Here is a 25,024-nt window from a genome sequence, read left to right as displayed (position 1 = left end):
GCGTTGCCTGACGTGTACTTTGTGAACGCACCAAAAAGCAAGCGTTGCAAGCTTCAATGTACATGCGTCAAACTAGATGCATTGGGAGCGTTGCCTGACGCAGACAAAGTGTTACTAAGGTATAGATTTATGGCTCAGTGTAGAAGAAAAAACTCATTTTGGGAAAACGGGCTTTAAAAATATGCATTGTAATTGAAATCTATTGAAATCTATTGAATCGATAAAGTGCTATGAAATTAACACTTAACAGTGTCTTTTGGATGTTTTCTTTCCACATGAAAAACCAAAAAGCACAAAATCTCAAACTTGATAGGGGCATGAAAAAACTGTTTTTGCCTGCAGTGTCTCCCCTTAAATGAGTACATTTATTTGCTATGTTGACTACCATAGAAAACACTTGTAAAGTACTTTAAAGTGTAATGTTTTGTTACTCGTTTTTCAAGTTCATATGTGACCCTGGACCACAAAACCAGTCTTAAGTCGCTGGGGTGTATTTGTAGCAATAGCCAAAAATACATAGTGTGGGTCAAAATTATTGATTTTTCTTTTATGCCAAAAATCATTAGGAAATTAAGTAAAGATCATGTTCCATGAAGATTTTTTGTAAAATTCCTACTATAAATATATCTAAATGTAATTTTTGATTAGTAATATGCATTGTTAAGAACATAATTTGGACAACTTTAAAGGTGATTTTTTTGCACCCTTATATTCTAGATTTTCAAATGTATCTCGGCCAAATATTGTCCTATCCTAACAAACCATATATCAATAGAAAATTTATTTATTGAGCTTTCATATGATGTTTACATCTCAGTTTTGTAAAATTTAACCTTATGACTGGTTTTGTGGTCCAGGGTCACATATATTTTAAATGTGGTAAACATTCATCATTCATCACAAATGTATAATTACAAATATTTAAACATATAAAGACATAAGAATAAAGTATGTTTTAATTTACCGTTATAAATGCTTGTCAGCACATTCAAGGGGTAGACGTTAAACCATATTGCAAATAAAAATGTAACTACATGTAAAGGTGTACTTAAGTTCAATTAACTTAGTTTAAGATACATTTAAACTATAATCGATCTCATTTAATTCCAATTAACTTTGAATTAAGTCACCTGAACACATTAGACTGTTCATACTACTTTTAAAAGTATACTATTTCTGTAATAATTACTCTTATTAAGTACTAATTCTGTAATGATTACTCTTAGAAGGCAGTAACCAGCTTTACCAAACACCTATGATTCTCTAACAGCTGCATAGAAATACAGTAAAATGTATTCAGAAACTTTAAAACTGGGCTGCCTTAATAACCCTAGCATCATAATGGTGACTTAATTGTGCAACCAACAGTGTTTATTTATAAACGCAGTGTCAAATACTTAATCTTGAAATGCATTTGAACATCTCTACATCACTGTCACCATCAGTAAGCCAAAAAGAAGGCAATGATTTTAAAGTAATACAGGTAGCTGCAGGACACAGGCCCCTGTGCACTCTTCATTATAACTGCTATTGATCGGATGGGTAAGGTGAGTGATGGTCAACATGTGTCCTGACTCCTGTCCGGCCCTGATCTCTCAGCTGTCCTCTGACGATGCTTCAACTCATTACATTCGACATGCAGCGTGGCCTCTTCATCATGAGCCTCCAGGGCCTCTCAAGATCCTATGCAGGATCCTTCCTTACCTTCTCCAAAGCAAATCTGCATATCGCCAAGATATTTCCTACAGTATCAAGTGCTGGACTTAATTGAGAAGGTTGTGAGACCGCTAAACAAACTGAACACAATCTCTTTTAATTCCCGATTGGACTCGCCGTAGTCTAGGAATGACAAAACAAGCGGATGCGGAAAGCAATTTAGCTCAAAGACGGAGAAAGAGATTGTCTTGGCCTTGGGTGCAGGGTCAACTGATGCTCAAGAGACTGCGTTTCCGTCTGGGTGTAGCGGTGAGGGAAACTGCTCATTAAGATGCAGCATTGAAATTATTATTTTTGTTTTCACAATCACGAGGCAGATACGACAAGACAGTGTGAGTTAATGAGCATCTGCTTGCCATTCAGATGAAGTACAGGCAACAGAATTTCAATAAGACAGACGTCAATACAGATGCATCGATAAAACACGAAATGCAGGTCGTGTCAAATCATTGAGCAATTACAGTCAAGCTGGCACGTGCGCAGCTAAGTCTTATTTATTAATCGTGGCTTATTGATTATTGATTAATCATGTTTTATTCTTCGAGTGAAATTGCCAATGTCTTCACAAGGGACAGCGTCATAAAAAAACATGGGCTTTTCAAACAGAAATATCTGGATTCATCCCAGCAGGCCTCAGCATTTCCGAGAGTGGCTTGTGTTCTTGTTACAAGAAATCATGAAGGGAGGTGCAGAGAAAATAGGAGGACAAAAGGAAAAGCACAACAGTATTCTGCTCAGCGATGTCTCGGTCTCAGCACAGCATGGGCTGTTTGACTGGAGGCTGAATGACACAGTAGAAGAATATAGAGGAAACAGCCCCTGCCCATCAAATGCTAGCGCCACGATCTCTATAGAAATGCAGACGGCAGCATTTGAGGTCCATTTGTAGCCTGAACAAAGCCGATATGCACCGACAATTCAGTTATCAAGTGTGAAGAAGGTTCTTGGATGCTTTCGTTTTTCTGCAGGACTAATGGCCACTGGTTAACACTTGATAAATTAATTAGGATTCTAATGTATTACACTTTTACTGTTAAAAACCAGCGAAGAAAATGTCTAACAACCCTTTGAGGTTTGAATTCAATTTAACAGCACGACACTTGGCAGCATTTTACCATTATTCTTCCATTCATTTCAGAGATTAATGATTTTTAATAATTGTCCCAAAGACAGATAAAATGTCTATTTGGACTTTTCTTCAAAAAGACTTGTTAGGAAGAAATATGTAACGCCTAAAGTCATTTTTTAAATATTGCACAGATTTAACACAGTATGAGAGCTGTCAGACCCACCACCTGTTTAAAAAACCCTCTTCCAAGAAAAGACATGTATGCTTTTTACTGATTGTTCTGATATTAATTTAATAACATTTTAATATCTTTCACACTTTCTGCTGTACGTATTAGGGGTCACCACAGCAAAAACTTTCCAAATTTATATATAATATAATATAATATAATATAATAGACTGTTTACTGTTTGTAAGCACGATGAAGCGAAAGAAGAATTTCACTTTGGGAAATGATACATGCTGTTGACATCAAGTGGCACAAGCTTAATATAACGTAGGGCTGCACAATTAATTGAATTTCTAATCGCAGTCATGATTATGGATGCCACGGTTAAGTAATCCTTCAAAGCCACAATTACAAAAAAAAAAAGAAACAACATTACTCTTCATGCTTAAGAAGCGTGTTTAGAGCATGTCACTTTGTGAAAGGCGAATCGATATTGTTATCGTGGGCACATCAAAATACAGAGAATAATTATTTATACCAAATTATTCAGAATTTTGAATGCATTTTAAGATAACTTTTCCCATCAACTGGTCACAATACACAACACAGCTGTATGCTGCGTCAAAAAACACATGTGCCTTCTGATGTAAACAAGTACGGATGAAAAGCACATGGCGGAGCACGTGGGAGACGCTCTGGATGAAAGCGCACTTTCATTCTCTGACAGCAGATGGCGCTAAACAATGCAGCCGTTACCCCAAAAACCCAGTAAACAAAACAGCTTTCTATTTCTGAAAAGTGTTTAAATGATTTAAATAGCCATTCAGATTTGTGTATTTGCTCTGGTGTTCATCACAGCATCAAATACTTAAATATTTAGACTTAATCGGCTATTTATCTTCAAACTTTTTTTTTTACCTTTTTATCTGGACTACAACATACCCTAGATATTGTTTAAAAGTGTTTTATTCATTCTTCATTAGATAACTTAATTAGATAACATTAGTTAATTCTCTAGTTAATATAAACTGCCACTGAAAAATTCTTCTAAACATTCATTAATCCAATAATAATTCCAATATTTATTAACATATAACAAATTGTTAAAATCAAACGTTGTAACTGTTAATGAGCTAACATGAACTAAGAGTTGTATTTTTTAAACAAAAATGAATAACTTTGGTAGCAAATGTAGCTATTGCTCATTGTGAATATTAATGCATTAACTAAGGTTAACTAATAAGATCTTACTGTAAAGTGATACCTATTGGTCTTAATATATATTTTTTTACTTCATCAATTTTTTGTGTATTGCTTTATTGTATTTAAATGTTCAGTTTTTTTTTATAAGAAAATAGTTATTAAATCTGTTATATTGTATTATGAAACAACTTTTTGCAAATAAATTTTACTATCGTGATAATATGTATACTATGATAAAAGCATTATCAATTAATCACAACATGAAAATTGATACCGGCATATCCCTATGCATATTGCATATTTTTATTATTTCATTTAAATAAACCAAACCAATGTATCGTTGACATCTGTGGCAACGAGAAAAGCAATACAAGTGTTTTCAGCTGGTTTTTTAAATTTATTTTTATATACAATTATGGCATGCAGTTGCTTCAAACAATGGTATAAAGCTATTTAAAACATCAATCGTAATCGTACTTAATAATCGCAATTACAATTTCAAGGGAATAATCGACCGACCATTATGATTTTTGTCATAATCGTGCAGCCCTAATATAACGTTCACCTATTGGACTCTAGGTTTCATATTTACGTATGTATTTGGCTTGGGTACAAGTGTCCAGTTTAGAGAGAAGCCAGGGAGTGCTATCTAGGTCATCACATGGAGAAGCTGTAAACACACTTCACATGCATTTGTGGCTATATCCTAGCATGCATTAGAACTAAACCAGAGAGTTTGCTGGTCAAGATGGAAGTGACGATTTGTGTACTTTATGCGACTGAGAGGTTCATTTTCCTGCCTGTCATTAAGCTGAACACTAAGCAGTATTCTATATAATCCGCTCCTCACAAAGAGCCACACAAATGGAGCAACTCTATGCACAGTAATATCAGAAACTCAGCACATCAGTAGTGCTTGAAATGGGTTCTATAATTCCAGTTCAATTGGAAGCCATTAGATGAATGATTGCAAGAGGATACAGTGTTTGTCATGAAATAAATAATCTTTACATAATAGTATTTCTGAAAGGATGCTTTAAAATGGCAGATAGGATACAGCAGGGATTGAGGCTACTGTGAGTGATTATTGTAAGGACAGTGTGTTTTAAAAGCCAGACAGGAGATGGTTTTGTGTCTTCATGCCAAAAATGTTCAAGACATAACATTTTTGAAATTGGAAATAAGCTCTGAGGCTATCGATTTAATAGTGGATTCAAACTTAACAGATAAACAGATATACACATTTATAATTTATAGACTTTCTGTTATGACAAAACAGACCACAAATATTGATCACTCATCTTGCAGGTTTGAATTTTTTGTCCAATAAAATGTTCTCTATAATGCGAATGTCCTCTAAATTGAATACATCTGTTTCGACAAGCAATCGAAAGTAGCAAGTTGTGGTTGTGTATCATGCTTTATTTCCTTTTTCAACCATCAAGTGGCAAAACAAGTGGTTTGTTTTGAACGTATATTTGTGGTCTGTTTTCATCCATGGTACAACTCAAGTGAGATTTGATCAGTGATTTAATAAATAAATAAATGAGCCCTTCAATGTGTCCCTTTCTAACTTCCTGTTTTAATATTGGAAATACGGCTGGGTATTTGCACAGATTTTACAATTAGATTTAATTCTGATCTTGAATTGATTTGCTATCAGTTCATTTAGATATATCAGGTACAACACAGGGAACTACACTGCAAAAAATGTTTTTTTACCTTACCCCACTGGCAGATTATTTTGCTTGTTTTAAGCAAAAACTGTTAATATTTTTTACTCATCTAGAAAATCCTTCTTGATTTAAGAATTTTTGAACAAGAAAAAAAATCTAAGTAAGAAATTATTGTCTTGTTTTCAGAAAAAAAAAACCAAGTCAAAATTAAGTGTGTTTTTGCTTAAAACAAGCAAAATAATCTGCCAATGGGGTAAGAAAAATACTTTAGTTCCCTTCCGGAGGGAACTCTACGCTGCGTCCTGGTGGACACTTTGGGAACTGCCTTCAGCATGACCGGTTCTGAAACAAATGTATGAAACAACGACAGTGAACTTGACACTGGCCGGCGCCAGCCTATGACATCATCATCAGGCGCCTGCTAGTATAAAAGCAGGTGCCTGAGAGCACATTACCATATTTTTGTCTTCAGAGTCCTCTGTTCTAAACGAGTGAGTACAGCGATGCCTAGAGAAAGAAAACTGTAGGAAGTGTGCGGATCCGTGTCAGAGAAATCTGACACTTGATGACGCACACGACCTTTTGTTTGGTGTGTTTAGGTGTAAGAGCACGCGCGCTCGGCTCTAGAAGAGCGGAGCGCGTTCATTGTGAGAGTTTCACTTTGAAGAAACTCCGTTCTCGTCTGGCCCTTTTCTTGAGGGAATCGGGCCATCCATCTGCCCCACGCTGCTCCGGTCCCGCCACAGCTGAGGCTGCTCGGCGGCCGAGATTGCGGGGCTCACGGGTGGAGCTGGCTGACGAGTTTGAGAGAGCGTTTAATCGCTCGCGCACGTCAGCCGGAGACGAGAATGCGCTGCTAGCGGATGATGTGTTGTCTCTCACATCCTCCAGTTCTGCAGCGAGTGCTCTTTTGGCTTCAAGCCAGGGCGAGCAGGAGGTTGAAATGGAACAAATATGAGCTCGTTTGAGCCCATGCAGCCTCTCTGCCCCGCATATGAAGAGTTGATGTCTGTTATGGACCGCGCGGCTGCCCGCTTGTATCTACAGTGGAAGCCCGCGAGGGAAGAGGCCGCTCTCGGCAGACTAGACGAGCGGCTTCTTCCGGGCCATGACAAAGCCAACTCCTGTGAGCCTCCCATTCCTTCCTGATCTACTTAAGAGATCGAGAGGGAATGGGACAGGCCATATTCAGCCCGCATTCACAGGCATCGGCATGTGAATCATGCTGATGTCGAGGGAATGCACGGGCGCGGATATGTGACGATGTCTCTCGCTGACGGTTGCGAAAATAAAATATCTCTCAGAGCGAGGGACATCGACCCTGAAGGCTCCAAAGCATATGCGGCAGTGGCCGGTGCTCCTCTGCACACGATGGAAGTGTTGCAGAGGCGCACCAGGCTGATCTGCTAAAAGATCTGGACCGAGCCCCGGGGGTTTGCATCCCTTGCCGGTCCACGCCTCCACCTAAACACCGGGGGGAAACCAGGCCCGTCCTGGCCCAAGGGCCAGAGACGAGGCCAGTGTGGGGCTACCTGCCCCTCCCTTTTCCCCTTGACTCCGGGGCTGGGCCAACGATGAGACTAGGCTCCGTCTGTTGGCCCGGTATGTGAACAGTAAAGACACTTTAATAAAATATTCAAGCATGTATGTGTATGTTTTCCTTTGTCTACCAGCTCCGCTTGGGTGATTACTATTGCAGTTTCGAGCTCCTCTTGAGTTCTACTGCCACCAAGTGCCGAGTGTAGCCAGGTCTCCCCTCGTTCTATAAAAGAAAACAGTGTGTAGAGACCTACCTCCGCTAGAGTGAGCTTGGTATAGACATGATCCAACATACATATACATACGAGAATAACCCTCTTGAGCGTTGTCAAGCTGCTTCAGGCGGAGTATCGCTCTGCCGAAGCCTCCGCTCACTCAAACCCTGCTAAGAGTAATACTCTTTTTGCATGAGTGTGGTCAGGTACCTTCCCTGTGTATTTTCATATACACATATGTGAGACCTCCACTCTTGGGAGTTTGTGTGCTAGGGTGAATAGAGCGTTGTCAAGGCTCCCTCTCTGAGAGAGAGGTGTTTTACTAGAGCCTCCGCTCTCTTTAAAAAGCCCCGCTTTGAAGTAGAATTGAGTGTAGCAGGCCTAGGAGGCCTCCTCTCTGCGAAGTCCTCTGTGAAGAGAGACATAAAGATAATACTTCTTAGCACTGAATGTGGCAGGTCATTTTTAGACCTCCATTCATGAGAGCTTTTTACTGGGTCCAGTGTTGCTAGGCTCCCTCTACATGAGGTGTTTCTGTTAAGCCTGCACTTCCCAGAAATACAGGCCGGGAGAACACAAGGTTAAGGCAGCTTGTGAACTCTTTCCGTGGACCTGTCACTACAAGCGTTGAGTGTAAAACAAAGTAGGCCTCCCTTCTATGAGAGGGCGTGTATTCCAAGGCCTCCACTCGATAGAGCTTCCTCAGTTGAGCGTCGTCAGGCTTGTTATGTTCGAGAGCTTAAAGCCTCCCTCACTGAAAGCTCCGCTTCCGGGTTCTGCTATCACCCGGGTTAATACAGGTGTCTTTCTCGCGAAACGCTTAGAGCACCTTCTTAAATCCACGTTTGTGGTGTTTGCTCACGCAAAGTCTTTGAGCACTCTCTGAAATCCACGCGAGTGGTGAGTGCACTAATTCAGGCACTTAACTAAAATCCATACTTATGGTAAGGTTCCTCCCGTAAAGGCAGGTTCCTTTCTCCTACGGACCACGCAGGTAATCCTCCGTGCCCGTTCTTCGAGTTGGTTCCAAAACCCTTAAGTTTTACAACTCCTTCGATAGCACAGTGTAATAGGTCTCCCTCTGTCACAGCCAACAGTACTGAGACCTTCACTCTCACAGTTATAGCAGCTGGCAGGCCCATGAGTGCCTCGCTGACTATTTTTTGGGGGAGTGCAGTCTTCCACTCACCAAAAACTAGTGTTGTAGGCTTCTCTCCTTGGAGATGTAGTCTCGGAGCCTCCACTACACAGAGCTAGATGATAAATGAGAATTTTTCATTATTGGCTCTGACTGTGAGTATCTGCCTTTCTTGAGCGTCGAGTGTAGTCAGGCCTCCCCTCGCCTAGAGGGTTTTACCTGAGGCCTCCACTCTGTAGAGTTTCCTAGGGAGAGCGTCATAGGCCTCCTCTCGCTTAGAGAGTCTTTCTGCTGAAGCCTCCCCTCTCCAGAAGCTCCGCTTTCAGGCTCCGCTATCGCCTAGAGACTGCAAATCTGGTGATCCTCGCTATGCTCAGGACACCTACTCAAAACCACAGATAGCGCTGCTAGCAGGATCGAGTGTCTGGCCTCCTCAGGCCTCACTCTCCAGGAGAGCTCCAAAATGAAGGTATTTCTGTCGCACAGGCTAGTCAGCCTCGCGGATGACCTTCAAGGCTAGAGTGTAGTTAGGTCATGAGACCTCCACTCTCAGAGTTCTTCCTTGCTAAGCACGGAGGTGTGTAAGGCTCCCTCTTTAGAAAGCCTCCACTCTCCAGACTCCACTCAGGCAGTACTGTCGTTTAGGCTGTTCAGCTTCGATGAACGCCTGCAGTGTTGAAGTGTAGTAGGTCTTGGGACCTCCACTCTTAGAGTCCTTCTGCTGCTCGCAGAACATTGCCAGCCTCACTCACTGAGTGTTGCCAGGCTTCCTTTCGGCGAAGCCGCCACTCCTCGGGAAATCTCCACTTAGACAGGCCTGCTGCACAGGCTATTCAGCCTCACAGGCCGTCGTCAGTGTCAAGTGTAGTTAGGTCATGAGACCTCCACTCTGTAGATTCCCTCTGAGCAGAAGCTCCACTCGGGTAGTTCGGGTTGCATAGGCTATGCAGCCTCACTGAATACCCCCAGTGTCGAGTATAGGCTTTTTTCTCCGGGCGTGAGTGTAGTCAGGTCTCCCCTCACTGAAGGGCTAGTGAGACCTCCACTCCTAAGAGCTGGTGGACTGAACGTTGTCTGGTTTCCTCTCTTTTTAGAGAGTCTTCTGTGAAGCCTCCGTTCTCCAGAGGCTCCGCCTCCAGTACCTCTAGGCGTGAGTGTAGTCAGGTCTCCCCTCACTGAAGGGTTGTTTGAGACCTCCACTCCTAAGAGCTAGTGGATGGAATGTTGTCAGGTTTCCTCTCTTTCAGAGAGTCTTTTATGAAGCCTCCATTCTCCAGAAGCTCCGCTTTCAGTACTTTCAAGCGTGAGTGTAGCCAGGTCTCCCCTCACTGGAGGGTTATTTTGAGACCTCCACTCCTAAGAGCTAGTGGATTGAATGTTGTCAGGCTTCCTCTCTTTTAGAGAGTCTTTTATGAAGCCTCCATTCTCCAGAAGCTCCGCTTCCCCATCTATACCTGTAGCACTGAATGTTGTCAGGTCCCTAGAGCAGGCGTTCGCCCTGCCGAGACCTCCATTCCCTAAACTCCGCCCCTTATGGTCAGGGCGTTTATGAGCTCCTTCACTTAGAGAGCTAAGTGTAGTAGGCTTCCTCTAGGCCTCCACGCTTGAGAGTTGCGTGCACAGGTAGCCGGGCTAGCCGTGGCAGGTCACTGGGCCCCAGCGACTCTCGCTGATGCAGGGGTGATTTCCTTCTTGACTCCTCATTCAGTCAGTTTGATCACCTATCCCTCGGCATGGCGGCGTTGGGATAAACGTTCCCAAAGTGTCCACCAGGACGCAGCGTAGAGTTCCCTCCGGAAGGGAACGTCTAGGTTACGTATGTAACCCCTGTTCCCTGAGGACAGGGAACGAGACGCTGCGTCTCAGGGCCATGCCTCGGGCCCTGCACATACCTCCGTCAGACAAAAAGATGGTAATGTGCTCTCAGGCACCTGCTTTTATACTAGCAGGCGCCTGATGATGATGTCATAGGCTGGCGCCGGCCAGTGTCAAGTTCACTGTCGTTGTTCATACATTTGTTTCAGAACCGGTCATGCTGAAGGCAGTTCCCAAAGTGTCCACCAGGACGCAGCGTCTCGTTCCCTGTCCTCAGGGAACAGGGGTTACATACGTAACCTAGACGTTTTCTGTTAGAAATAGGATTTTTTTTCTTACCCCACTGGCATTTTTTGTTGTTGCTTGTTCTAAGCAAAAAATCACTTAATTTTGGCTTGTTTTTTTGAAAACAAGATTTTTTTTTTACTTGTCTAGAAAAGATTTGGCTGGAAACAAGACAAAAAAATCTAAGTAAGAAAATCATTTTTTTTGCAGTGTAGGGAATAAACAAGGAACCCTTTCAGTTGGTATATTATTATATAATATTTAAATGTATTCTATAATAAACACTTAAAAGTATTCAAACTTTTATGTTGCACGTTATTCATTCATTCGTGCAATAACAATATATAATTTTATGATAAGATCAAAATTTGACAGACTCATATCCAAAGTTACAATATTGAATATTTAAGAAAAAAAATATTGTAAAATGAAGATTGTTATTATTTTTTTGGTTTTTATTTTTGTATTTGCTGAGAAACTGAGACAATCTGGCAGTCTAACAGAGAAAATTATTACCCTGGAGTGGGAAATCAGTTTTTAGTGTACAAATGTCCCATGCCCTTGAGCTAATTTGACATTTTCTGGACAGATGTTGTTCTGAAAAGTTCTCTGATACGTTTGCAGAATGTTGACTCGAGCATTCAGCATAAATAAAATTGCCTGCAGTACTCAGCCATTAGCATTTCCACTCTGTGTATGTTATTTTTGGCTACACCTAGTGTGCACTTAACAGTTAAAGAATGATTTATAAATGTCAAGGGGTGTCATTTTTATTGTGACTGGTAAAAGTGGAGAAGCAGCAGCATGACCAATCAATTTTTCTCAGTAACAGCAGTTGTCAAATTAGATTTGTGTTGTTAGAGCTGATTACAAGCACTCCTCATACAGATCTATAACGCTTTGTGCTCTGGGCAGGGTTGAGCAGGAAGGAGAAGGGGGAGCGAGGGGGGAGGCGTTGTTGAGTATACGGTCACCTGGGGCGGCAGTGATCAACTGAAGAGAGGGCTTTCGATCGATATTGCTGAGGGGCAGAAATGCGATAAGTTCCACTGATAATTCTCTCTGCACGGGGTCTCAAGTCCCATTCGTACAGTATGCTGTAAACAATAGTATTCTGCAACAGATTTTACTCACGGAAAACTGGCCGATATGTCACATTTTGGCTGTATTACCTCCTCATAGTGTCAGTTTCAGTTTCTTTTCTGATTTTTAAGTAAAAGTGGTAAAAAATAAAACAATTGACAGAGGTGTCATGTAAAAAATATATAAACAAAGGTATTTGAGCTACATGAGTGTGGATAAATGATGACACAGTTTTGTATTTGCATTGTATTTAATGCAAATGATCTGCAGGAGGTGCACATTTATTCAGCTCGACAACTAATTTTAAAATGATTTAAAAAATATTTATTTATTTATATATTTAAAAATTTCATTTATACCAGTTTTTAGTTCTGTTCATTTTTTTTTTTTTTACCTTTCTTTTAGTGTGTAATATAGCTGTTTGCACATATAAATGAGCTGAAGTTGCAAAGCACACACCAAAGGGAGTTGGATCTCTCAAACAGACAATAGTAGCACTTTAAAATAATGGTGCATCAATAATAGGTAACTATATAGGAAGTAATGCAGGACAAATAAGTAATCCAACCTTAAGCTTCTACCATCAACTAATACAAAAACACGATTAACTGAGATAGTTCTATATTAGATGATCAATAATTACTGAATGAGATTAAACTATTAAAGGTGCACTGTGCTGGATTTTGGCATGCAAACTTAATGGGCGGGGTCAACTCAGAGACCACACCCCCTGCCCCCGACATGACATCAGTTACCAGAACACTCACAGTCAAACCAGCAGCAGCATCACATGAGACAGAGAAGATGAATAATGATGTGCATTGCAAATATTGTGTTTATTGTGCATAAATGGCATTTTGTGTATGTGTGTATATGAACAAATAGTTATGTTAATAATTAGATGACTATGTCTGTAATTAGCAAGTGAGTTTAGCCATATTCAGTCTAGCTTGCTAATAAACAATAATTATGTGTCATCGTAAAATGTAATTACAACGGCTAGTAATTTGTCGAGTTACAGATATCAGTGAATAAGACAATTAGCGAATTGTGTTTGTGTCGATACAAAGCACCGTAGCGGAGCTTCCTAACTAATAACTATGACAAAGTATAAAGACTCAGTTAATTACTAACCACAATTTGAATGCTTCTGAGACATCATCAATGTCTGTTTTACTTTATATATAAACCAGTGGCGGACTGGCCGTCTGGACATTCTGGAGAATACCAGAACGGCCGCTGCAGCAGGACGGCCGTCGGCCTCTGTGCAGTGTCACAGTTTTTTTTTTTTCTTTTTTTTTTTTTCGTGCTTATTGTTTACTGTTGTTCCATGTCAAGACCGATAGGTGGCAACAATGCGCCTACAAGCCCTGCAAGCTCACTCGTCAATGCTTGTCACTCAACCGTTTACAAGTGCAGATGGGAGAAAGAACATGGATACTGCAGGTGTTGGTAATACGAAAAAAAGGAAAGAAAAGGGTGGGGCTGAGAAGGTGAGGGGAAAAAACACGATTTAAACATGCCGCAGCATTAACATGAAGGCAGAATAAATATTTAATAAGTAGCCTAATTAAACCGTTTTTGTGCACACTGCATCTAATCAAGTCAAAAAATCTTGTTTCCAGCTAAAAAGTATTTTTAACCTTGTTACTTATATACTAAGCAAGAGTGGAAGGTGTTAGATTATTAATCTTATATTGAGTATATATGCCTTATTTTTTAGAAATTTTTAGAAGTGTGATTTGTCTTGTTTCATTGGCAGATTATTTCACTTAATTTAAGTTAAGTTTTCGACTAAAATCAAGTCGAAAGCTTCTTAAATTAAGTGAAATAATCTGCCAATGTAATAAGAGAAATCGCACTTGCTAAAAATTCTCAAAATAAGACAAATATACTCAAAATAAGATTAATAATATAACATCTTCTGAGGGGTGTTCCATAAAACAAGTTTACCAAATAAGACAGGCTTATTTTAGTTAGTCTGACTTATTGTCACTTGATTTGGCTCAAAATAAGTCAGACTAAATGAAATAAGCCTGACTTATTTGGTAAACTTGTTTTATGGAACACCCCCCTGCTCTTGCTTAGTATATAAGTCTCAAAACAAGATCAAAAATACTTTTTAGCTGGAAACGAGATTTTTTGACTTGGTTAGTACCGTATTTTTTTGCACAAATTAATTAAGAGATTAGTAAGTAATACATATAGTTTAAAATTGCATGGAATAGATCAGTGTTTCTCAACTGGTGGGTCGCGACCCACTTTTCAGTAGGTCACAGAGTGTGTGGTCACAAAAACAACAAAAGTTTAATTTTTAACTTATTTTGCTTATACCAGACTTTTATTTTGAAATGCACGCGCAACAATACCAGACTTTTATTTTGAAATGCGTGCGCAACAACCGTACCGTTTGACTTGAAATTTCATTTAATTATAGCAACAAATATGTCGAAGCGCAAGTACGACCCCGAATATGTTAACTGACAGCAATAAAATATTGTTTATTTGTCTTGGTGATTTTCTTATGATTTATCTGTCACTACTTGTGTATGTTAACAAATAAATACAAATTAATTATAATTCCTAAAATTATATTATAGTTCCTAAAAATTTGGGTCGCGGCTTGATGACCATGTAAAAATGTGGGTCCCATGGCCAAACCAGTTGAGAACCATTGGAATAGATGACGTAATACATAAACCCCGTTTTTTTCACCTGCATATTTTTCAGCAGAGAGACATTAAAAGAGTGCTGTTTATTTCTGTGAGTATTCTACACTATGCTTTTAACACATCTTTTAGTCAACATCAGAGATAATGCTATAATTTGGAAGGTAAAACATCATGGGTTAAGATTTAAGTATTTTGAGACCCGTGTCTGTTGCTGATTAGCTTTCACACACATCTGTTGTTGTGGGCTGAGCCGAGTCAAAGTCCAGGGCTGTTTTTTAGTCCCAGTCCGCCACTGTATAAAACCATATATATATATTTTTTTGCCCCCTTGAATCTTAAATTTTGCTGACTTTTTTAAATTAACTTTGGTGTAATTTCTGCCACAAGCCCCAATTCATTACGGACTGGCACATAACAAAACTAACTAAACAAATGTGAACAGGTAAGCGCTGCCTGTGGGCAGGACCTAAGTCTAGCCAGTCATAAGTCGACCTTTCACACAAGCAATCTTTAACCACAAACCTTCCTCCAAATCACATCATTGTCTGTTAGAATATAAATCTTACGGCTTTACTGTATGTCTCACTACAGTGTCTAAGTGTTACATAGACACCATTCAGAAACTTCTAGTGATCTAAACCATTATTTCTTACAATTACTGAAAACCTAATAAGGAGCCTTAGTCCTAAATTGGCTATTACTTACCGATTAGTTAATTCTGTTTCCAAATTAGTTAATAGAAGTAGTGTTAATGTAGATCTACCTATTTGTCTTGCATTAACTACTGCATAGTATGGACTTTTAATGGCACAATATTAGACGATCAATAGTCCAATAGCATGTTTACCATAGATATAATACTGTTTACAGCTGCCCATGCAGCTTTGGGAGCTGAAACCCAGTTAACCAATCAAAATCGGCTAGACCAGCTTACCAATCATAACGGACTGGACTTTTCCGAAAGGCAGGCTTTAAAGAGACAGAGCTGCAACAATGTACAGCATAAGAAAAATAATAGCAAAAATTATGGAGATAAAATAATGCCATAAATATTTGAATGTGAAGAGTACGCATTGTGCAAGTGTACACAATATTAAAAACGATTTAAAAAATATGATTTCATACACTCGACTTAGGTTATGAAGTTAATTTCGCAAATGGTAGATTTATAATGCAATGCTAATGGACATAGCTTTTATCACTGTATATAATATTATAAAATAGTATGATTTATGCCGCATTCTGTGATATGAAACCACATCTGATTACAAAAGGTTATTTCAAACACTCGACTTTATTATTAGTATATATATATATATATATTGGAATTAATATTAATTAATACGTATACCTAGTCGAATTGCACTGTAGGGGGCGAGAACGAGTCTTCAACTTCTGTGAAATTACCACATCAAATGAGACGTGCTGACATTGATGCAGTTATGAAGCCGCTTCAGGGCAGGTTCGTTGCTAGACCCTTTTTACTGGGGCACGTGAGTTATAATTTACTTTGATAATCCCGAAATAAAGACATTAAACTATATGCAACAACTGAATTGACGCTTCTAAAAGCAACGCAGTTTAATGGAAGACTATGCACGCAGAAATCCATGCCCGGATTGATTGTATTTAACGGCAACGCGCACGTCGTGCAGCCTTTTGCGCAGAAGTACTTGGTTACACAAGTTTGTATAGGTAATTATGTTGTAAATGCAATTGTCAAGCAGTTTGTGATGCATTTTGGAAACAGGAGATGAGCGCCTGATCTAATGCGCCACCTGGGCCGTTCTCGAAGACTTACTTTTAGTCATTATTTGGGTAGCACACATATTCTGAATGCCTTCAGCAGAATTCAAATTAGCCATTTTAATCTAGATTAATCTAGATTAATTCCAAAATTTAATCTAGATTAATCTAGATTAAAAAAAATTAATCTATGCCCACCCCTAATATATATATATATATATGTATGTATATGGATATGTATTGTGTATGTGTGCATTAAGAGTACCATTGCAGCGTTTCACTTGCATAACACTGTTTACATGCTTACAATGGATTTGGCTGTATTTTGGCGAAAAAATAGTGCCAAAACTCTAAGTGCGGAAAAATGGAAATCGGAAGAATACAGATCATATTTATTTTGCATTAAAATTACACTTGCAAAAAAAGTAAAAGGCTGCACATTTTTTCCCTTACACTTGAATCTCGATTTACACCTTTACAAATATTTTCTTGCGCATACACATTTAATGTACACTTGCAATCTTATGTACACTTGCACAACACTTACTCTTCACATGCAAATCTTTATGGTATTATTTTATCTCCATAAAAAATAAAATGATGTACTTGCAATTGAGCATTATATGGATGCATTAATTATTAGCCACTGTGAGTGGTAAAAATCAGTTGCTGACATGCATCACACAATCATGTAATGGCACATGCCCCAGACTTTGCATGTTGTAAGATAGGCACTTACCCAGTTTTGGCAAAATTTGTCCAGTAGGTCATGACAACAGCACTGAGCATGACATCATTTTTGGAGAAGTTGCAGGGGAAGAGGTCGGTCGGGCCAATCATGGGAATACCAAAGACGTAGGGCACCTCATCTCCATGAGCCGCATCTGACCAAGCAGGCTTCATCAGGCTCTGGCAGTGGTGGTAGAAGGCGTAGAAGTAAGTGGGCGACCCGTACCGGGCATGAAGATCAGCCGTCACCACTGAGGGCTCCACCCACTGATGATCAGTAAAAAGCGCCACCAGAGTCTTGCGGCGCGTTTCAGGGTTGTCTCTATCTGCCCAGTCCGTGTACATGAACTTAATGGTTTCCCGTAGCGTATCCTTTCCCTCTGGGTAACCATAAAGACTGTCCACAAAGTCAGAGACCGAGAAGTCGAAATCATTGCCTGAGACACCATCTTCAGAGTCCACAACATTCTCTACAAAGCGCAGCCCCTCGCCCTGGTTGACACCCAGCATGATGTCATAGTTGAGGAACTCGCCCTGCTCCATCAGGATCTCAGGGTCATCGGGAATGACATCGCCATCGATGACTGGGCCAAAGGCTACGTGGTATCTCGCTGGCTGGATGTCTTGTTCCACCAGCTCACGAGCGCTCTTCTTTCTCAGGCAATCTACCATGTCTAGTGTGTCCAGCACATTACAGCCCACTTTCTCTGCCAGCAGCCTTGTGTACTTAACCGGCTGGTAGTTGACGGCCCAGCTGGACAATGCTGAGCCACTCTGGATTATGGCACGATGAAACAGTCCTGCAGCAAGAGAAGGAAAAACAATGCATTTTAAACAGTGCTTTACATCAGGAATCAATGATTATAAAGCAGGACTGCAAGTTTAATGTTTTAAGCATAGTTTGCTTAAAATAATTGTTCTAGTCTGAGCCTGATTTTAAGTTAGTAAGTTTAAGATAGTGATGTAATGCTATCATTAAATTATTAACATTAATGTTTTGATCTACTACATTATTAAAAAAGCTATAGATGGCCAAATTAACTAGGGATGCACTGAAATTAAAACTCTTGGCCAAAGCCAAAGCCGAACAAAATCACACACTAGGCCGAAGGCCGATTACCGATCATTTCCCCCATGTATTTTGCCATTTTTTTCACCTTTGCATAAATAAAATTATAATATAAATATTTGCTTTTTACAGTTTTGTCTTGCTTTTCAAAGAAAACCAATTGAAAATATTTAACATTGAACATTTTTAACATTCTAGTAGACATTATAGCCTACCAACAAAGCACAATTTAACTTAAAAATAACAAGTTAGTAAAATAGAGCTACTGTAATGATTGTTAGCGTTATTTTTGTGTTACCTTTTTATTTTATTTTACAGAACAACAGTAAAATTACAATACTAACAGTTATGAATGTTGACTTCTATTTTGGTGGAAAACCCGCAAGAAGACCTCAGTACTACTTTTTGCTGACAGCAGCAGATTTATGAATGATCCTCAGCATGCAGATTTCCTTTGCGTTTTAGACTTTGAACCCTTTGAACAAGGAGCTTGTGCAGAGCTGTCAGAATAAATACAATTCATACATGTATTATAAAATATAATGTTCTGTAGTTTATGTATTAGTTTAAGGTCATTTGGTGATTTCAGTCATCATACAGTAACCAGCAACAACCAGCCCTTTCTCGTTTAATGGAAGACATGCGATGCAATACTAAACAGTCTCGTGCTGTCAGTGCTTGTAATGATTTTTGCATCTTTCTCTGACAGTTTTAATTGCTTCCACACTGCCAACATGTTTGCTGCATTAGTGCACACCTCTATTTGATTGCGTCATGTCATTGTTCAGTATAATTTATTCAGTCATTTTGCTTATTTGTTATTTATATAATTTTTGCCAAACATTTGGTGTATCCGTAAAATTAACCACTTTACTTTGTTTGTATTTTAAGTTTCGCTAAGAAAACTAATCACTTACTGTGTGTCCAAATATTACAACTTCCATAATATGTAATGTAAGAAAATAATATGGCAAAAGAGTAGTATTCGTAGTCTTTGAAGAACAGTTGGCAAATATACTCAGACGATCTACAGTATTACTTCTGGTGAAACTCTGAAGATCATATTCAATGGATACTTCACTATTCCATGAGGCCATGTAAGAAGAGCCATGAATGGAAATGAAGCAAAAAAACTGACGCTGGTAGATTACATGAATGCGACAACAATTATAGTGTGTCCGAATTTCTTTAATATAACCCATATTCACATTATATAACTTATGACTTATGATCAAAAACTAAGATTCAAAGCAAATGTGGTAGCTACTCAGTATGTGATTATGCCTGCAGCATCAGTCTACAACCTTAGCTTAGAACTAACTGCACTGCCTGATAGCTTAGTACAAACTGATTAATCTGCTAAAACAGCTAAAGCAGGTCTTAAAGTAACTGGTCTCCCAGTCTGACCAGTGTTAAAGTACCCTAAGGCCCTTTAAAAGCAGGTTAGGCTGGTTTTAGTTTTTTTTTTTTCAGGTATCCTGGTCTCCAAGCACTGCATGTTGAACTACATGCTATCAGTATTTAATGTTAACATCTACTAATAAAATCATCACCTTCTGTCCAAAAGTAGGTTACTGCAAAAAGGGTGTAACAGGGTAACTGTGACAAAAGAATAACTGGAAAGGCTGTTTTGATTAGCTAGAACAAAATATTCTGATATACTTTTGATTACGTTTGACAGGCAACCCCAAGGGGGACTGAATCTTTCATAACCACAAAAACAAACAAAAACAAACAATAAACACACATGTGGCTGCTGTGTATCATTGCCCAGCAGAGGTGACTTTTCACAACCAAATCAAACAGGCTTAGTTTTTCGTGCCAGTGAAATCACTTTCCGTTCCATATATAGCACACTATGCAGCAGTATTCACTATAAGGAATTAATGAGTGAGCAAATAGTCAGATTTATTTGCGTTCTGTTATATTCATGGTTAACATTTTATGGTGAAATAACTTTTAATGAGCTTTTGCTGTTTATATAGGATGTGTTCTTGGAGTCAAACACAGCTAACAGAGCCTAACAAAATAAAACACAATGCATAGGTCCTTGGGAATGCATTTAAACTTGACAGTGCACCTTAAAATGCAGTGCTCATGGAGCACTTTATTAGAAATGACACAGACGTCTCCCAGAAGATAAAAATATGACGTACAAGAGGCATCATTGTAGAAAAAAATATTACTCATCTTTTATTTACATTTGAACAAAAAGTGGCATGTCTCAAATTATTCATACCCTTATCAATAATCAATAGAAAAGCCTTTATTGGCTATTAAAGCAATCAAATGCTTCCTATAAATGCTGACCATCTTTTTGCATGTCTCCATTGGTATTTTTGCCCATTCATTTTTAGCGATGAGCTCCAACTCTTTCAGGTTGGAGGGTCTCCTTGCCATCACCCTGATCTTTAGCTCCCTCCACAGATTCTCAATGGATTTAAGTCAGGACTCTGGCTGGTCCACTGCAAAACATTAATGTTTTTGTCTGCTAACCATTTCTTCACCACTTTTGCTGTGTGTTTTGGGTCGTTGTCGTGCTGAAATGTCCACTGGTGCCCAAGGCCAAGTTTCTCTGCAGATTGCCTGATGTTGTTGTTGAGAATTTTGATGTATTGCTCCTTTTTCATGGTGCTGTTTACTGTGATTTGGTTCCCTGGTCCACCGGCTGAAAAACACCCTCAAAACATTAGGTTCCCACCACCATGTTTGACAGTGGGGATGGTGTTCTTAGGGTTGAAGGCTTCTCCTTTTTTACGCCAAATGAAGGCTACATCATTGTGGCCAAACAATTCAATTTTCAGTTTCATCTGACCATAAAAGAGAAGACCAGAAGTCTTCTTCTTTGTCCAGATGAGCATTTGCAAAGGCCAAGCGGGCTTCGGTGTGCCTTATCTGGAGAAGTGGTGTCCTCCTTGGTCTGTGTCTGTGGAACCCAGCGGTGTGCAGTGTCTGTTGGACTGTGTGCCTTGACAGCAGAGTCCAGATTCATCAGGATGGCCTTGGTGGTGATCCTTGGATTCTTTTTTCCTCTCTCACTATCCTCCTGGCCAGCACAGGTGTCACTTTTGGCTTCCGACCACGTCCTCTGAGATTTTTCACAGTGCGGAATGTCTTGTATTTTTTAATAATACTTTGCACTGTAGCCGCTGGAACTTCAAAACATTTAGATATGGTCTTATAGCCCTTTCCTGACTTGTGAGCAGCCACAATGAGCAGCCGCAGGTCCTCAGTGAGCTCCTTTGTCTTAGCCATGACTGTCCATAAACCAACAGCAGAGAGCTTCTGTTTTTCACCTGTTGAGTTGATTAAAACAGCTGTTCCCAATGAATCAGGGTAATTAGGATGCTTTAGAACAGCATGGACTATTTGGAATGGAACTTTGGATTTTTGGATTTTCCCATAGACTGTGACAGTTTGCAAAGGGTATGAATAATTTTGGACATGCCACTTTTTGTTCAAATATTTACACAATGATGCCTCTTGTACATCGTCTTATTATCTTTTGGGAGAAGCCCGTGTCATTTCCGGTCAAAAAAAACCTTGCTGGTTGAATAAAAGTAACTTTAAGTCAGGGATATGAATAATTTCGGGCTTGACTGTATATACTTGCTTTAAATTATTTTTATTTAGGGGCTTTTCCAGCAAATATTTCTATATGCATCTGCGAATAATTTGATTAATTAATCAGTATGCAATATAATTAAAATCAATACATTTTAATTGATTGACAACCTTACTATAAAGTCACACTTAAAAAAAAGATAAGAAGCCTTCTGTTATTATTTGAAGATGGTGAACAATTAGAGAGTGTGAGCCTTTAAATTAAAATACTTTAATGACCAGCAAAGCCTGTTTAGGTCTAAATATTTTCTCAGAGTTTGTTTGCATTGATCTCAAATAATCACTGCTGCCAAAGCAACACAGAACGCAGAATATGATTAAACCTAATCATTGCACAAACATGGGCACAGATGGCCACGGGCAGAGGAATGCAACATAATTTCATCCACTGCGCTGAAACGTTCGCAGCTAAAATCTACACCCACATTTGCGTCTAGATATGTATCTGAATGTGCTGAGACCCACGACTCACTTTTTAACATGCACATGTCAGCACTCGAGCCTTTCAACACATCCTCTGCTCTTTAAGCTTAGATCACCGATAAGCACATGCAAACGGAATCTAATTCTTCAACTACACTTACACTCCTACTCCTTCTTTATCAACAACAAAGAAGCCCAGGCTCAGCAGTGCGTAGGTAGTGCAACGTACCACACATCCCAGCAGCGAGAACTGTTTTGGCCTCACTCCCACCTTAATGACCGCTCAATATTACTATTACCACCCCTCTGCAGTGTACACAGCTAGAGACTTAGAAATACCCAAGTGAGCTAGCATATGCATACTGTTCAATGATTATGAACGCCTTGAAAATGTTCGACAGATATAGCCGGACTAGTGCGCTTTCAGGGCTCAGAATCTCAGTCTAAAAAAGTAATTTTTCTCCTTTGTGCTCATAAAAACGTGTTTTTTTTTTTTTGGAGACTTCCTGCTTCACCCTCCTTTGGGCACTTTCCTACCTGACTGAACAATTGATCCACAGCGAGGCTTTTCTTTGTTGGCCCGCTGCACACTAAGGAAATTTACCCACTACTTAGGTTTCCTCATTTCCCCAAAGATAACTTTCTGGAGGCCAAGCAATGAAGAGAATCCAAGGCAGTTCGAATATATCCAGGACTTGCACCTTGCAGATGGGCAGGCTGTGATATTTCCAATCCAACTAACCTGCGTAACCTTTCATTTTTGCAATTGCTCTTCTGTTGAAGTGGTTGGGGAAATATGCTGGTGGTGTGTTGTCAGATGCAATGCTGGTATACTGTTAACACCTGACACGTGTATTTGTGTATTTGTGTGCGTGTCTGCGTTCGGAGCTGAGAATAGCAGAGCTCTTCGCTCCGCTGCAGGCGCTCCGGACAGGACAGTAGCCAGACTCCCAGGGCGAGGGAGCAGATGTCAAGGATATCGACTCTCTCTCCAAAGCATTCACAGGGTGGCTGTAGGATGAAAGATGGCCACCTGGGGCTCGGAAAGCCAAGACTTTATCTGCTCCCTTCCTCTCTTTCCAATGGCCCAGCTTTTCTGAGCTCTAAATACGCAGTAAAACACTAGCCAGAAATATTTACATTTATGTATTTGAATTGCATATAGCATTTCTTACCATTGTTCATTATAATAAACTAATAAACTTCATGTGATGCATATTTAATTATATTAATTTATTTAATTAATTTTAATAAAATGGATATGAAACCGATAAGATTGATGTTTCTGTGATGATGTTTTAAACACATTTTTAACAATGCTCATATGTCTTAACTGAATACATTTTATTATTCAATGCTGATTCATATCTACTGATCACATGATGCAATCATCTTTTTAAATCATCTTATGAATAGTTTCAAATGCTGGGTTATTTTTTTAACCCAAATGCTGGGTTCAGCCTGTTGGGCAGAGGTGTAAAGAGTACCGAAAAACCATACTTGAGTAAAAGTACAGATACCTTACTGTAAAAATTACTCCGTTACAAGTTACAAGTCACCAATTCCAATAAGACTTGAGTAAAAGTCTTAAAGTATCCGATTTTAAAAGAACTTAAGTATTTTACTCGTACTGAACGTAGGCTCAAAGAACACAAAGAAATGTGTAGGCCCTATAACAAGAAACCGTTTATTTGTGAGAATTTATTTAAATCCTAATATAGAAATGAAATTGAACACCTTAATGTTTCAAAATGGCAGAACAAGTCAGTCTCAGTCAAACTCAAAAACTGTTTAAAAATTGAAAAATTAATTTAAAAGCATTTTTAGTGCATTTAAAATTAAGCATATATTCACTTATTCAGTTTAAAATATTTTATCTTAGCATTCCACAAAGTTTCCAAAAAAAGAAAACAAAAAAGAATTCACATTACTGATAAAAGTATATAAAATATTGCCTAATGCCCCAAATTATATACACAATACTAGAACACATATTATTCCAAATAAATGTTTAAAGTTGTTTAATGTTAAAACCTTGTTTAAAACTATTTAAAGTAACTGATTATAGCAAAATATAGATTCTAATTATTTGGGATATAAAAGTTTCATAGGATAAAACAATTTGCATTGATTTGTAATGATTTGCCATCCCTCCTGTTTCACATTTTTGAATGAATAGTAAAAAAAAAAATCCATTATTTCATCTGACAATTCACGATGCCTTGATGGCATAGCCTACAAATATTCACTTTTGCTGATGGAAAAGGGCATAAAGTCTCTGAAAGAAACTTTAAAAGAAAACGCATAGCATCATTACTGTACATTATAACATTACTCACATGGGGATTTTGAATTCCGCACAGAGATTCCGTTCACGTTCATGTGGAGTAGTCTCATTTAGCACATAGGTAAATAGCATCCAGTACCTTCAGCACCCTGCAGATGGCCATATCGCCTCTTCCGCTCAAGAAATTACCCATAGCAGAAAAAGATGCCGACTTGTCACGCACAGTCACAATGTAATGAGTAACGGTAAGTGTACGTTCAAATGTAGTGGAGTAAAGAGTACATATATTACATAAAAAATGTAGTCGAGTAGAGAGTAAAAGTTGCTTATATTTTTGATACTCAGTACAAGTAAAAAGTAGCCAAAAAAATACTTAAGTACAGTAACGAAGTCCATTTACTCAAATACTTTACACCACTGCTGTTGGGTTCATTTTATTGGGTTGTTTTTAATATTTTTACCCAGGTGCTGGGTAGATTTTCTGCACTCTAGAAAGTGGTAAGTTATTATTTTTTTTAACCCAAATGCTGGGTTCAGCTTGTTGTGTCATTTTATTGGGTTATTTT

The 25,024-nt window shown here is 39.0% G+C and overlaps 1 protein-coding gene across 1 annotated transcript in view; it reads right to left on the bottom strand.

The window, feature by feature from the left end:
• Positions 1-25,024, bottom strand: part of nlgn3a (neuroligin 3a) — a 210,602-nt gene that overhangs the window by 18,438 nt on the left and 167,140 nt on the right. The window contains exon 4 of the mRNA XM_073819991.1: positions 17,066-17,855. Within this exon, the coding sequence (XP_073676092.1) occupies positions 17,066-17,855 (790 nt within the window). The remainder of the gene's footprint in view (positions 1-17,065; positions 17,856-25,024) is intronic.

This window comes from Garra rufa, chromosome 16 (genome assembly GCF_049309525.1).
Source record: "Garra rufa chromosome 16, GarRuf1.0, whole genome shotgun sequence".
NCBI lineage: Eukaryota > Metazoa > Chordata > Actinopteri > Cypriniformes > Cyprinidae > Garra > Garra rufa.
The sequence above is the reverse complement of the archived record's forward strand: the minus strand, read 5'-3'. Positions and strand labels throughout refer to the sequence as shown.